The sequence below is a fragment of the Ambystoma mexicanum genome, chromosome 6p (genome assembly GCF_040938575.1).
Source record: "Ambystoma mexicanum isolate Mex_15411 chromosome 6p, UKY_AmexF1_1, whole genome shotgun sequence".
Classification (NCBI taxonomy): domain Eukaryota; kingdom Metazoa; phylum Chordata; class Amphibia; order Caudata; family Ambystomatidae; genus Ambystoma; species Ambystoma mexicanum.
This window is the reverse complement of record NC_090935.1, coordinates 889,856,210-889,871,608: the sequence shown is the minus strand read 5'-3', so window position 1 is coordinate 889,871,608 and position 15,399 is coordinate 889,856,210. Positions and strand designations below refer to the sequence as shown.

The following is a 15,399-nucleotide window of genomic DNA, read 5'->3' as shown; positions in this document are numbered from 1 at the left end:
TGATGGGAGAAGAGGCATGCTGTTTTTGACGTGCAGTACCCACAATGTTGACTTTAGGCCCAATCTTAAAGATAGGGTTCAATTCCAGAGTTTTGAATACCGGAGATTTGCGCTCATTGTCAGTTAAACACTGGTCATCAGTGGCGGTCCCCGGCTCCTCTTCCTCTGCAGCATGGTGCCGGCAGGCAAACAGAATAACTGAAGATCCAGTGCAGAGGTTGCTGATAAAGACAAACCGCTGTGGCATGAGGCAGCTGTGCTCTTAGCCACATGTACTGTTACTGTACCCTCAAGGAGTTGCAGTATCCAGTGGTTGCTCTTCCGGGAAGCGTGAGACTGCTTGGAGTTCCAACAATGTCTTTATTGTTCGATTTCTGACATTGACAGGCCTTCGACAATGTCTGTTACGGTGCAGAGTTTTTCCGGTCCTTGCACATATTCGGGTGTTGTCTGCACAGGGATGAACAGTAGTACCTTCCCATGTGGCAGCAGGATCCTTGAGGGTTCCACCCGGACTGTACCCGCCAGTTTACAAAAAGGGAGCAACTGATCTTTGGCTGTCTCGGGTAGCTGAGAAGTCTGGTATCCCCAGGCACTGGCACAGCTTCGCCATCAGATTGGCACCATAGATTCCTGACAGTTCGCCTCAGTTTGACATTATCACAGTTCCAATACAGATGGACACAAATTCTGTGACTTGCCTTTAACAAGATAAAGATGCAGACCCAGCAGTTAAATATTAAAAACGTGGGAGCTGAGGAACCAATTAGCTTCCAATCATAAAGAGTGACTGTAGGCGGCTTCCAATCACTTGGGAATGTCACATTCAACCTTTCCCAGGCTCTTCCAGGGCTTTCACTCAGGAGATCGATTCCAGGTACATTTCAGAAATTGTGTTATATATAGACACAGACACACACACACACAAACATAAAAATAAACAATCAAATAATAAAAGGTGCATATTGTTCAGTATACCAGTGTGGAATTTTTTTCCATGGAGAACTGTGTGGACTACTTATATGTCTGCCTACTTCTTCCTCTGTTGTGCTTGTCTGACCACTCTGCCTTGCTACGCTACCCATCTTGAGAAAGGTTTGGCTTCCGTTTTGGGTTGGATGTACTTGCCCCGTTAAAGTTAGTGGTTGTACACCCCACAGAGGGGTGCACAAAAAACGTCTTTACACCATACAACTGGACTTCAATAATTGGAACCCTCTGGCATCCCTCTAGATACACCAAGCTGTACCCCAACATGATCAACAAATCTTTATCTGCCACCAATCAGTGGAGCTGGTACAGCTGTGTCAGGTTGTGTGTCTTTAGAACACCCAGCCTCTGATACACTTGGGATCTCTGTTTTGTGACTGCTGAGGCATTGAATGACTATTTAAGAAGAAAGATGAGTAAATTAAAATAAAAACAAAGTTCAGATCCTTTCGCCAGCGGTACATGTTTAGGACGTTTACCTGAAACACATTGAAATATATACCTTTCAGGGTTGAAAATATTGCATTATAAAAATACAGATTTTCTACCTCTTTAAATCACTTCAATATTTCTATCTTCAAAACATCTTATTTAGAACTACCCAAACCACACACACAAGTAACAGATAACATTTCTTGGTCTGCTTTATTGGTGTATTAATTGGACAGCTCCAAAAACCAATTTCAAGTGCCATGTAAGCAATTCAACCACATCCTATTCCTTACAAAAACTTAGCAGAAATACATGCAACCGTCCACCCATTCTATTCAACCTCTTCCAAAGGTCGCGCTAGAGTGCCTGTTGATAACAGGATAGACCAATAAAGAGGTGGTTACATTATGTGGATACCACACAATACATCAGCTGTATGGTCAGAGGTGGATGTTTGCATTGTTTTCAAACCTGAGGCAAGTCCTCACTGCAGGAATAACTATGAAAAAGGTACCCCATCATATCACTCCATTACTGTCACCAATGACTGAAGAGGAATTGTTCTCCCAGAACAATTTGGAGCGAAAGGTTTTACCATTTGGTGACAAATGTACCATGGGGCGGACATGCATATTAGGATTACATTCTTTTTTTAAAAATCTGGTGTGCCTTTTTTTTTTTAACAAAAAAACAATTTTTCAGTCAATTACAAGAATAGCACCTATTCTAAAATGGGGGGAGTCTACCCCCAAACGTTACAAAATACTTTCCTTATCATTTGATGACGGACAGTATTTAGAGATGTTGTGCTCCGTTTATGAATCTTGTTTCTTTGTATTATTAATGTACACCAATTGAGCAGGTAAATTCTAGGCTCTGTCTCCTCTTGTGAGTATGCCACATCATACCACAAGGAGACCTCTTAAGACACTTTAGGAAAAACAAAAGCTAAATGATCAGTTTAAAATAGCCTTCTTTTAACACAGATTGGCATAATTATGCTTCGGTCACTTTTATACAGCAGAAACGAGAGCACTGGATGACCTCTTTGTGATAATTCCTTGCCACAACAGCTTTTCACAGGCAGGTTCAAATATCAGAAAACAAACGTAGATCAAAATACAGTAAGTGCGCTGCTATTCAGATGTTATACTGGTACAGTATAGTTCTCAATCAATAGCATAGGCAAAACGTAAAAGACAAAAAGGGTGCAAATTCCAAACTACTTCGGCGTGAACAAGTCACAATGCCATGTGCCCAATACAATATGCAAGAATACACTGTTCTAGTAGCAATCTACAAATCCAGAACCTTCTACTCCCCTGGACAACTTTCTGCAATATTAAAAAGCACAACGAGGACACATCAATGTACATCTATATCACAAAAACACCAAATGTGGCGCAAGTACAAATATTTTAAGAATCATCGTTGCTGCAAGGTATCACTCTTCTGTTTGAACTGACACTCATTTGTGGAGTAAACATCTTTACATGATCTCAGAGATCAATGGTAGAAAAAAGTACAAAGTTAAATAATAAAATTCATTGAAAACAAAGAATGAATACTTTTCTAATGCTTGATAAATAACTACTGAATCCAACACTGAAAGGTACTCGTGTATAAAGGCGAGCCTGGAATTACAGTGCAATAAGCATAAAAAAACATGTTAGTTTGCCACTTGACATGCAGAGTGGGACCCGACCAGACCAGCGGGACAAACATCTTTAAAACACCTGAGAAAGGTAAGGCTTGATTAAAAACCATTCTCAAACTTTGACCGAAAGTCTTTGATCATTGTCCATCCACCGTTTTTGCTGTCAAAGATCAAAACATTTCATGATGGCATCATGGTCAAACTTGAAGCTTAAAAATGCTCTGGATGAGAACGTGAATGTATAGTGGCCACTGAATGCATTCCCTTCAGGTTGGTCAAAGACATGGTCTTCATTGCCGCAGCACAAATCATACATGCCACCTAGATTAAGAAAAAATATATGTTAATCACAATCAGCATGCCAATATCTTTAAGACATATGTAAGTGGTAGTGCAGTTGCATACGAAAAATAAGAACCTTGTGCTACAAATAAGCAATTTTAATTCACATTTAATTGGGCAATGACATATCCTACGGGCACACTCAGGACAGAAGGATACGAACGTCTGAATACACACGCTCACCAAGACGGATCCACTAGGACAACACTTCAACACGACCCCGAACCATTCAAAGCCTTAACCGACCAGCATCACACTAGATTACCTGAGAATAGATATCACCCACCTAGTCCCACACCTGAAGATTAGGTACAGATGCACCCACCAATCCAAATTCTACTCAATAGGATACAGTTGGATCAGCACAACACCACCAAATCGAGTCAGCCCACGAGGAACCAGCAACATCCGAACCCACAGGTATAAAACTCTAATGGAATCATAAGTACCTGAACCAGGATACAGACCCCACTAACCCAACCCTCAATCTTCTGCATACTTCAACCCACACAAAACCACACAACCACCTCTCTTCCAGCAATCCGCACGCACTTTACCACACCGCATCAACAACACAAACTTCACCCACAGCACTCGAGGCCTTCATCCGATCCGATACTAGCACCAAAGCCCAGCACTCGTGTATACCGAGCTGAAGCTGCCAACAGCAAACCACCTCTCCCACTGTCCTTCTCCCCTCCTCATCTCCTCCCGACTAACCCTACCCGCCACCCTTTCTGTTTACAGATCCGCCAGAGCGCCTGGGGACCAATTCCGTTGGCGACGGTGCGCTATACAAGTACCTCTAACATAACATAACATACTAAATTTCTCTTTTTTTAAATGCTGTAATAACACCTGTAATTATGACACTATGTAATGGTATTCAAGCCCAGATCAGAACTGACAAGTCATAAGCCATGGCCATAGCCTAGGGTGGGAAAACTAGACGAAAGGTGATACAATAAGGGCCGCCCATTTTTGAGGCACAAGCTTGGTCTTGTGAGAATACATTCCAGATGTTGGCTAATCCCGATGATCACAGCGTTACGGAGACTCCAGGATGATAGTTTAGGGCAGCAGTGCCTATATCTGGCTGGATGGATGAATGGGTATCTGTGACTCACTCCGAACTCACATCTTGCGTGCTTTTCAGGGAAGTTTGTATGTGGCAACTCCCCGATTGGGTGGCTGCCAAAAGCTGGAATGGTACAGAGTATCCAATTGGTAGCTGCATGTACATACAGCTACTAGGATCTGTACAAGTATAGGATTTAAACAGTTTTGTATATACAACAGAATACAAAACATTAGTAAAATACATACAACAATAGTGAAAACACAAAAAACTATTTGTGTAGGATCCGCTGATATGCTTAAGATTGAGAGCGAGGTAGGCAACTTTGAACCCTCGCTTCAGTTAACAAATCAAGGAAAATCATTACAAAGCATCATAGAGGAGACCACCAAGGAGCGCAGAAGGTAATGGCTGCCTGAAGCGCGGCTCACGGTCCTGAGGGGAGATAAGAAATGAAATAGTGCTAATCCAAAAGCAAAGCATCGCAAGAAAGTAAGACATTGCGGTCCGGAAATCGTTGGCAATGGAAAGCGTCATCAGAACCAGCTTGAAGGTGAAGAAATCCAAGAGAAAGAAGATGTGGCCCTTACACCCCACAGCGCTCCGAAATATGGCAGCCGAGTGAAAAGGAACCGCTAACTGAAACCGGCAGAGTGCGGCCCTGGGGAAAGGTGGCAGACCCAGGTGCTCTTCCCTTCGTGGACACCATCAGACGCAAAGGCCCACCGATGCGCCCCTGGCATGAAACGAAACAGCAAGAGGGACAGAGCGCCATAACCCTAGACTGCCAGGCCGGGGGGGAAAAAAAATTCAAATAAAAAAAAAAAAGCAGAAAGCAGGTCAGCCCGAAAGAGGACATGGGCCATCCAGCGAATCCCCCGGACTGAGAAAAAGGGGGAAGACCAGCAAGCGGGACCTCAGAGTAGCAAAGTCAGTAGAGGAGTGGAAACCCCGGGGGGGAGGGGGGCGCAGCTCCCACAGTGTAACCGAAGCAAAGATGCACCAGAGGTGCGTGGGTGACGGAAAGAAAAAGTACCATTAACCTGTGGGGCACCCAAGCGGCAAGACAAGGTGACAGGGGCAGAAGAAGCGACAAAACAGAGGAGGAACTGTGTGCGGCTCCACGCACATCGAGAGGCAAGAGTGGTGAGCCCAATAACGATGCTGGGGCACTGAGGAGGACAAGGTAGTAACACTGAAGCGGAGGTGCAGCTCCCCAGTACCCAGCATCGGAATCCCGAGACGTGGACTCAGGGGCAAGACGTGGAACCAGGGGCGAAAAGGTTGGTAAACCCCCCTCCTGGAGCTCCGGAGCTCTCACTATACAGAAGCTCAGAGTCAAACACGACCGTAGCATACACAGAGTGATCGCCGTAAGATGAGAGAGACGCCGTGGCACGCTCCGTGGGATGAGGCGATCAGAAGAGTGCAGTAACCAGAAATAGAAATAAAGGGGAGAGCAGCCCGGCACCAAGCAACACCGGAACACGGGCAATCTACGGCAGGGGTCAGCCGCAGGGAGACCCATTAAGACTCTAAAGGGCTGCAGCTCGCAAGTAAAAGGAAATCCGGCTGCCGTGAGGGGGCTGCAAAGCTCAGCAGCAAGTGGGCCAGTGAAGAGGCGGAGGAGGGTGTGGTGAATCCACACGAGTGGCCAGAAATAAGGAGGGAAGCAAAAGGAGGACAAGCAGGCAACCAGGGTTCACCCGCGGAGGGGGCCCGAAGGACCCCGGAGCACAGGCAATCCCTAATAAGAACTGCATGAGCCGTGAGAAGATGGATATCAAAAGGCATCAAAGCATATAGGACTCCTGAGATACCAACTAAGGGGAAGGGACCATCCCTCCCTTGCACCAGGAGAGCGACCCTTAGCAGTAGGGGGAAATAGCCCACTGTGGACCCCCGTGAACCTCACCACCCCGGCAACGGTTAATCCTGGACCAGAAGGGAACGTCACCAGGGGAGGAGCCCCACATCACCAGGAAAGTTGCATCAGGAGGGGAAAGGCTCAGAGCGCAAACCAGCACAGACAGGCTGCAGCAATATAGAAGGACCAAACAAAGTGAGCGGGTTGTCCCGGTGGAAGATACTGCCACAATGAGAATGGCATCTACAAAGGATGATATCGCTGGGATCATGGCAGAGATTAGGGCATTACGCTCAGATATCCAGACACCCATATCAGAGCTTCGAGGAAAAATGGAACGCATAGAAGGAAAAGTTGAAAACCTGGAACATAATCAGAACAACATGGAATCTAGTAGAAATCAAACTAAATGCTAGGATGACAGACATAGAACTACGAGAAGAAGAACTGACCTTAAAAATGGATGACATGGAAAATAGGGAGAGAAGGTCCAAGCTGCAAATACTGAGACTGGTGGAAAAGGAAGGAGACACCCCCCCCCCCAGCAGGTTGAAAAAAAGGTGCAAGATATAGTAAACCTCCTATTTGAGGAAGACTGAGGCAAAGAAGTGCACATTGAGAGGGCTCACAGAGGGGGAAGGGCCTTTGGTGGAGGTCCCAGATCAATTGTGGTGAAATTCCTCAGCTACAAGGAGAAGTTTGACTAACTGAGCAGGGAGTCCGCTACAGGTGGGGCTATCCTTTTGACCAGACTTTTGAATTTATGGGAGAGGACTATAGGGTAACCACACTGAGGAAGCTAAGCAAGTCCTGAAAAACTTTGAAAACCAAAGCGGCGCCAGGAGCCCATCAGGCCCGCAGGGTACCCAAACCCCCCAGGCCGATCAACAAGGACGAATAACCGGCTGGAGGGAAAAGGGGCAGGACTTTAAACCAAGTCCAGCATCTCCACCGAATCCGCCGTGAAAAGGTGGGGAGGTGGCTGCACAAGATGCCAGGCACAGACGCTCACAAACTAACAAAACTACGCTACACACACAAAACACCATGAAAAGCAAATCATATTAACGAAAAGAGATCACCCAAAAAGGGATGAGTATCTACCATGGTGGCCCTCAGTTCCAAGAGGGTGTCTCGACCCAAAGGGCATGGGTCTCATAATAGGTTTAGTTATGTTTATTGTTCAGGAGGGCGGGAGAAGGGGGAGACAAGCGATTAGACAAAGTTAACAGGGAGGTAAAGAGGAAAGGGAACCATTCAAAGTCAAAAGGGAAAAAGGGGAGGGCTCGACTCATGGTACATGGGTACCACCATAGAAATGGCAGGGCCCGCTAGCACAGGACCCAAGAAAACGACCCTAAGAGTGGGCATGTTAAATGTTAAAGGGCTAAACTTCCCCACTAATAGGTCCCTCCTAGCAAGGTAATGTGATAGAGCTGCCCTAGTTGTTCTGTTCGTTCAGGAAACCAGAATGAAATCTGGGGAGGAAAAACTATTGAGGAGGGAAAGGGCATCGAGCAAACATTCTGGGCGTCAGGGGGAGCATAAAAAGGAGGAGTGGGCCTCATACTAAACAAGCAAATCAGACTGATTAACCCAGTAGTGGAGGAGTCAATGGAGGGAAGACTCCTAATGGTTCGGGGTGAGTGGGAATCCATACAGATATCCTTCACGGGGGTTTATGCCCCAATCAAGGTCAGGGGTCATTCAATGAGGCCGCCCTGCCTTCCATAATGGGCAACGGTAGAGGCACCGTGGTGACAGAGTGGGACTTTAACACCTGAGCGGACTCCCAATTGGACAGACAGGCTAAACGGGTAACCACCAACAGTTACCTCAGGGATGAGACCAGTAGATTCTTAGCCAAAATAAACAGGGATGGACTGGTGGATGTCTGGAGATCCTGCAATCCAAATAAAAGGGGATTTACGTTCAAGTCAGAGGTCCACTGGCCCTTCACTAGAATAGATTACCCACTGCTTAATAAAGAAGTCCAATCTAGAATCCAGGAGAGTGCGATTCGCCCGGTGGGCTGGTCAGACCACGACATGGTAACAGCTATTGTAGAAATGGAAGGGCTAAACCACCAGGATTCCAGGTGGCGATGCAACGACTCCCTATGGAGAGGCAAACTTTATGCCTAAGAGCTAAAATCTGCCATAGAAGAATACTTCCAAATAAATAACAATGGGGAAGTGAACATTAGTACGGTATGGGAGGCTGGAAAAGCAGTGTGGAGAGGCCAACTAATGAGGGAAGGAGCGAAGCGTAAAAGGGAGCGGAAGCTACAAGAGGAGAGACTTGGAGGAGAATTCACAAAGCTCGAGGAAAGATAACATGCTCAGGGGTTTTATCGTGTAGAACACCTAGCAACCCTTAGAGGGAAGAGCTGAAATCGCTGAGGAAGGGAGATGTGCAAATACTGAAGTTGTAAAGACAACAATTCCATGAAAAGGGGGACAAAGCCGACAAAATGCTAGCCGCCAGGCTTTGGGCACAGAGAGCAGTAAGGTGGGTAGAAGGCATCAAAACGGAGGAGGGGGGGATGGACTCGATCTGCAGCAGACAGCGGGCCAGTTCGCCAAATATTACAAGAATCTGTATACCACAGAGGGAAATCGGGCAGACAAAGATGGGAGAATATATTGAGAGGGTGGGTCGTACACGCTTCAAAAAGGCACGGAGCGGTCCCAGCTAGACTCCGCCATAAGACCGGATGAAGTGAAAGCAGCAATAAAGAGGCTTCCCCAGAGAGAAGACGGTTATGGTATGGGATTCTAAAAGCAATTCACGGAGACTCTCGCTCCTCACCTAGCCTCCCTGTTTAACTACATACAAGAGTCTGGTCAGGCTCCTCCATAATTTCCAGCAGCTCACATAGTAGTTATTCCCAAAAGAGGAAAGGACCCCACATGTTGCAAATCATACTGACCGATATTGCTGCTGAATACAGATGCTAAAGTGTATACGAGAGTCCTGCCCACGCGTAATACCCAGCCTGGTCTATTCAGACCAGGTGGGCTTCATAAAAAGGGAGACAAGGGGCCGATGTGATGCGCAAGACTTTAGATATTATGGAACACACCAGAGGACTAGATGGGGATAACGCAGTCCTCAGTATGGACTTAACGAAGACTTTTGATAGGTTGGAGTGGGGCTTCCTCTGGGCTGTACTGAGGAACATGGGATTTGGGGATTTGGGGATAGGTTTATACGTGGGATCCAGGCCTTGTATAAATCCCAGAGGGGGCAAAGTGACGGTGAACAATAAGCTCTTAGGGGAATTCATGATGTCCAGGGGGACCAGGCAGGGATGCCCTCTATCGCCCCTCCTCTATGCTCGATCTATCGAGCCACTAGCCAACATTATAAGGCAAGATAACTCAATTCAGGGGATCAGGGTGGGGGAAGTAGAGTATAAGCTGGCGTTATTCGCTGATGATTTGCTACTGTACCCATTTGACCCCCGGACCACAGTTCCATTAGCACTGCAGGCGACACAGGAGTTTGGCAGCTGGGCCAGAATAAAAGTGAATATAGACAAATCAACGCTCTTCTCGAATAAGGCCCCTGACCACTCAGAATCACACGTTCCCAGGTGGAATACAAACAGAACACCATGTCCTAAAATACCTATGAATCAATGTGTTTAAGGGTTGCAGAGGCATATTTATACTATGGTTCAAGGCTTCCTCACCCTCACGTACAATTGTCATGGCCTCCTTTTGCTGCTGTTTGGGCAAATGCTCTAAAATGGGAGCCAGCCGGTGCCACATCTCACGATCATAGCAGGCCAATATTGCCAGGGCATTGGCCGCTTTTACTGTTGTTGCCCCGATGGTTAGTACTTTCTTGCCGAAAGCATCAATTTTTCTACCTTCATTTTCTGGGGGTGTCGCGCATTTGTGCTGCGAACGTGCCTTGTGACTTGCCACAGCTGACACTACAGACTCCAGAGAGGGCTAAGAGGTTAGACATTGTGTGGTTGTGTCCAGTGCCTTCAACTTCTTGTCTAGTCTTCTTTTTACTACAGGTTCAGTGAAAGTGTGTATCAGGAGTTCGCAATCCCTCTTGCCACACATGATCCAGAATGGGTATTGCAAGCACAACTTTTCAGCGCTTACCCATATGATCAAAAATAAAACAGTCTTTCTTCTGCTGGCGTCAGCCCAAATTCCTGGCACGCCTTTGCGACCATGGCGTGGAAAGCACCAATGTCATCTGGTGGGGAAGGCTGTGCTGGACTACCTTGTGTTTCACGGTCTGCGTCATCTGTATCCCAAGTATCATCTTGGTGAGGGGAGTTAGAAGTGGAAGATCTCGTGTCACTTGGATGAGTATCCTGGTCTGTATCCACTAGTTCCCCTTCCTCTTGTATGCCTATTAGCGGGCTACCTCTTTGTGGAGGAGACGGCCTGGGTGGAGATTGAGACCTGTGCGCATAAAAGGGAGCGTTTGGCGTGGTCTCGGGACGAGTGCCCCATATATCTTCCTTGAACTGTTTGTGCTTGCTGACTTGGCGCTACCTGGTCTACCCTATATTGAGGGATCACCTGAGGTGGATGAAGCCTAGCATTGAGCTGCCCCAATAGACTTTTCAGAGTTGAAAATACTTGCAGGGATAGTAGAGACTGGATTTATAAGCGGGTATGTTGGCGTCATCCCCCCTGTTCCCAAAGGTGTAGAGGGAAAACCGTGGGGTACACTTTTCAGCCTTACTGGTGGTGTTCCTTCCCCTCTTGATTGGGGCCGAGTGGAATATATGTCCTGTGCATGAGATTGGATCACTGTGCATTATTCGGAATCCAAATCTATGATTTCTGGGCACTCCTCCCTCGGAGGTTCATAGCCAGACGTTATCGCATGTTGTAGGATTTCCGCAGGCATGATTTCTGTGTATTTTATGGGTGATACACCTAGAGTGAGTTGCCTAGGCTCTGCTGGTTCCTCCGTTACTTAAGAGTTCTTAGTATCCCTTTAGTACAGGATAGTACGCTTTTTTTCTCCTGCAGCTGCAGGATAGGTTGTTCGGGATGTTCCATAGTTGGGACCGCGGCAGAACTCATTGTCAGGTGTGTGTGTACTGTTTTTGCACTCCCTGGAGATTCGTTTAGTCGTCGACGACTCTTCTTCAGAAGAGGATCTATGTCCCTCTCAGGCAGTACGAGACTCCAACGACGAGTGGTGTTGTTTCTTCTTCGACGAAGGTGGAGTCTTTGCGGACGATTTGTCCTTATGCTTGTCTTTCGTCTGTGAGGTTGTTCTCGACGAACGGGAGGCCGACTTTGTTGATGGGCGTGAGCCCTTGCTGGTATGCTTTGACAACAATGGTACCGTTTTGGTCGTCGACACTGTCGTCGATGGGTTTTTCGACAACTGTTTATTCACAGACTGCAAGCCGTCGTGACCAACCGGAAATACGCATCATGTGGCACTTTCAATGCTCTGAGTCTAAGTGAACTAAAGAATGCTTTAGGGGTGCAACAGGTCACTGGATATAATAAGGATTATGAACATTGGGTCCACTTTAGATTAGACCCTTGTACTAAGTTTCTTTACTCCTCCATTTTGACCCAATTTTACTTAGAGCATCCACTTTCGTTTTAATGTGGTTTACCCTATCTCCTGAAAGAATTCCTCCAATCATCAATGCAAAGGGAAACATACAATTGTTGAACTGTTCCTTGCGTTTGAGTAGTCCATTGTGGTCTCACTGTGACAAGAGATACATATTCAAATTGTGTGTACAATACAAGACCTCCTAAAGGTATAGCTAAATTTGAACAGGGACTTTCATAAAATGTCAATGGGGTGTTTTCCCTTGGTGTCTATATTGATAAATTATATGATATATGATATGGCATTTATAACGCACCTATACACAAGTGTTTCAAGGCGCGACGAGGCAAGGGGGAGGGTGGAGGGAAGACAGCGATCCTGCTAGGCCAGGTGTCATTCAGATCGTGCAAGTGCATGGAAAGGGGGGAAATGAGAAGTGCGCAGGGGGAAGGGAGAGGGGAAAGTGGAATAAATAAGATAAATAAGACACATAAAACAGCCAGCTAGTGGCAAGTGCAAGGAAGTGCAGACATAAGTACTGGTAGGGGGACTGAAGGGATACAGGAAAAACAGTCCCCAAGTGCAGGGGCTGCCAGGGAGGCAGTGCAGGTGGGCAATTGACGGGGCCTGGGCCAGAGTTCAGAAAGGGTGGCCAGGTAACCAGTGCAATTTCAGTCAGGAATTCAGCAAGGGAGGGGAGAAAGCAGAAGCAAAGAGGAAGGTTTTGAGGTGTTTCCGGAACCGAAGATGGTTCTCCTCGAGTTTCAGGGAGGCAGGAAGGCTGTTCCAGAGAGAGGCCCCTGCCGAAGAGAGTGATCTACCACCAACTCGTTGCTTGGAGAAGTGACTGACCCTGAGGGAGTTGGAGGCAGAGTAGCGAAGAGCTCGAGAAGGAAGATATTTAGGAAGAGAGTTGAAGGTATTGCGGCCCCAGACCTCAGAAGGCCTTGTGTACAATGCAGAGGGTTTTGAACTTAATCCTCGCAGCCACTGGGAGACAGTGCAGAGATTTCAGTCCTGGAGAGATATGATCCCTGGGCTTGAGGCCAAGGACAAGTCTCTCAGTCCTGTTCTGGATACGTTGCAGAGGGTGGAGAGTGGAGGCAGGCAGATTTAGATAGAGGCTGTTACAGTAGTCCAGCTTGGAGAGGATCAGGGCTCTGGAGACAGTGAGCATCTGGGGGAAGGAGAGGAAAGGAAGAATACCTCTAAGGAGGTGCAGCTGGTAGTGTGACTTCTTAGGGACGTCAGATGTGAGGGGAGAAGGAGAGTGCAGAGTCGAAGATGACCCCGAGGTTTTTAGACTTGCAGATGGGAGTGGCAGGAGGGCCAAGAGAGGCCAGCCAGAGAGCTACAGGGAAGGAGGGGGTGGGTTTGCCGATGAGTAGAATCTCAGTCTTACTGGCATAAAGGCAGAGGTCGTTGGCGGCACACCATTCCTGGATGGCAGACAGACAGTCAGAGATGAGGGAAGGAGAGGAGGAGGCTGAGTGTAGCCTGAAAATGAGCTGGGTATCATCCGCATAGCACTGAAAGTTGGGACAGAGAGCGACGATGCGGTGGGTAAGGAGTGCCAGGTATTGGTTGAACAGCCAGGGAGATCACAGTACAGGATTGAGGCTTAAGTGAATGCTGTACAGAAACAAAGTAGAGTCCACGTGGGCAGTGTAAATGTGAAGTCAACTGTGTTCCAAGCACAATCTTAACATCAACTTTCCTCAAGACTGAGTGCATCTTTGAGCCAAAACTGCATTTATTGTTGTAGATACTGTCTACTGCTGCAATATAGCTTAACAATTTACTGCTTAAACAAAGAGTGATTTTCAAAGCCATAGTGCAAGTATATTGTCCAACACCAAATACTTGTGATTGTATATATGTCATGTCTTTACATAAGATATGGCACAAAGGCATTTTCTTGAAATTGGAATCAAGATGGGAAGATCAACAGGTGCACTGTCTAGAAGATCATCTTTAGCCTTAACATTTCTATTACAACTAAAACTAGAATGAATAAAATGTACTTGCCCATTTCAAAAGAATCTTGAAGTCTTTTTGGGGTAAGTTTTTTGTCAGATTTCTATAAGGAGAAAGAATCGGACACATGATTGTTAGCAGCAGGTAAATGCAATTAATCAAAATTACAGCTGTGTTCAAACTGCTGAAGCTGCCATTTTGCAGCTGTTATTGTGTAAATATGCACTGTAGCAATAAAGACTAACCTTCTGTTTGTTACCACACCTTGGGGAAGAGCAGAACAAGATACTCACCATATTGACCTCTGTACTCCTAGTCCATAGTGCCCAGACCTCCCCTTGCAACATCATCTACCTTGAAGACAACATCTACCTTGACGACTTCAACCCCGGTAATTTCCTTCCAGACAGCAATCCCATACTAAAGACTACCCTCGCTTTACTCATCCCTTATGACCTCACACAACTCATCACCTAGCCCTAGCGCATTGCTGGTAACACCATGGACCGTTTGCTCGCAAGCAAAAATCACGTCTCCCAAGATCATCTAATCTGGGTATTGTGGTCTGACCACTATGCTATCTCCTACACGCTCACACTATCACACAAAATACCACCACCTGCCACACATCCCCCTCACCTCTAGCCAGACAATTACAGACATAGCCTTAGCAACACTCATACAACCCCCCCCCTAACCCCACATGCACATCCCTTGTTACTACAACAATACATCATCACACAGGCACGCGACAATATTGCACTCCTCAAATTACAAAAACGAACAACCACCACAAACCATGGTTCAACAGTTCCCTCTTCTCTATCAAGCAGGAAGCCAGATGCCTAGAAAAAGCTTGGCAAACAAACCCATTCCCCTTAACCAGGACACCTCTCAAACACTGCGGCAACAAATACAAAATAGCCATATGCAATGCCAAAGCCACCCATTATCTCCAAGAACTCCAAACCGCCACCAATCATGCCCAGAAACTATTCATCATCAAGTCCCTCTCTAAACCACCATCAACACCAATCCACTGCAGTATGCAACTCCATCAAACTACTTCAACTCCAAAATACACAACATCAGGACAACCCCTCCCCACATTCCATTACATGGAACATCTTCCTCCCTATCGACACAGGCACCCTCACTGCCAAAACAAAACCTGCACACTTCCTGGATGATACATGCCCACCTCAAGCTGCATCCAATTGCATCACCACCCTAGCTCCCCACTGTCTCAGTATCATCAACTCCTGTCTCTAACATGGTACTATCCCCACTGCACTCAAAAAATCCCCCCTCCTCCAAAGATCATCTCTGGACCCCATGTTCCCTGAAAATTACTGCCTCATTACTATCCTACCATACCACGCCAGAATCAAATAAAGATTTGTAACTACCCAACTGCAACAACACATCACCACAAACAACCTACTCAACCCCTTCCAATCTGCCTTTTGACCTGGATACAGCACTAAGACCGCTACT

At 46.6% G+C, this 15,399-nt stretch overlaps 1 protein-coding gene across 2 annotated transcripts in view; it reads right to left on the bottom strand.

Annotated features, from left to right (window-relative positions):
* Window positions 1–1,616: 1,616 nt before the first annotated feature.
* Window positions 1,617–15,399, bottom strand: part of DCP2 (decapping mRNA 2) — a 660,306-nt gene continuing 646,523 nt past the window's right edge. For both annotated transcript variants that reach the window (XM_069625507.1, XM_069625506.1), the window contains 2 exons: window positions 13,954–14,005; window positions 1,617–3,400 (listed from right to left, as the gene is read on the bottom strand). In XM_069625507.1, coding sequence (XP_069481608.1) covers window positions 3,243–3,400; window positions 13,954–14,005 — 210 coding nt within the window. In that variant the 3' untranslated portion in view covers window positions 1,617–3,242. The remainder of the gene's footprint in view (window positions 3,401–13,953; window positions 14,006–15,399) is intronic.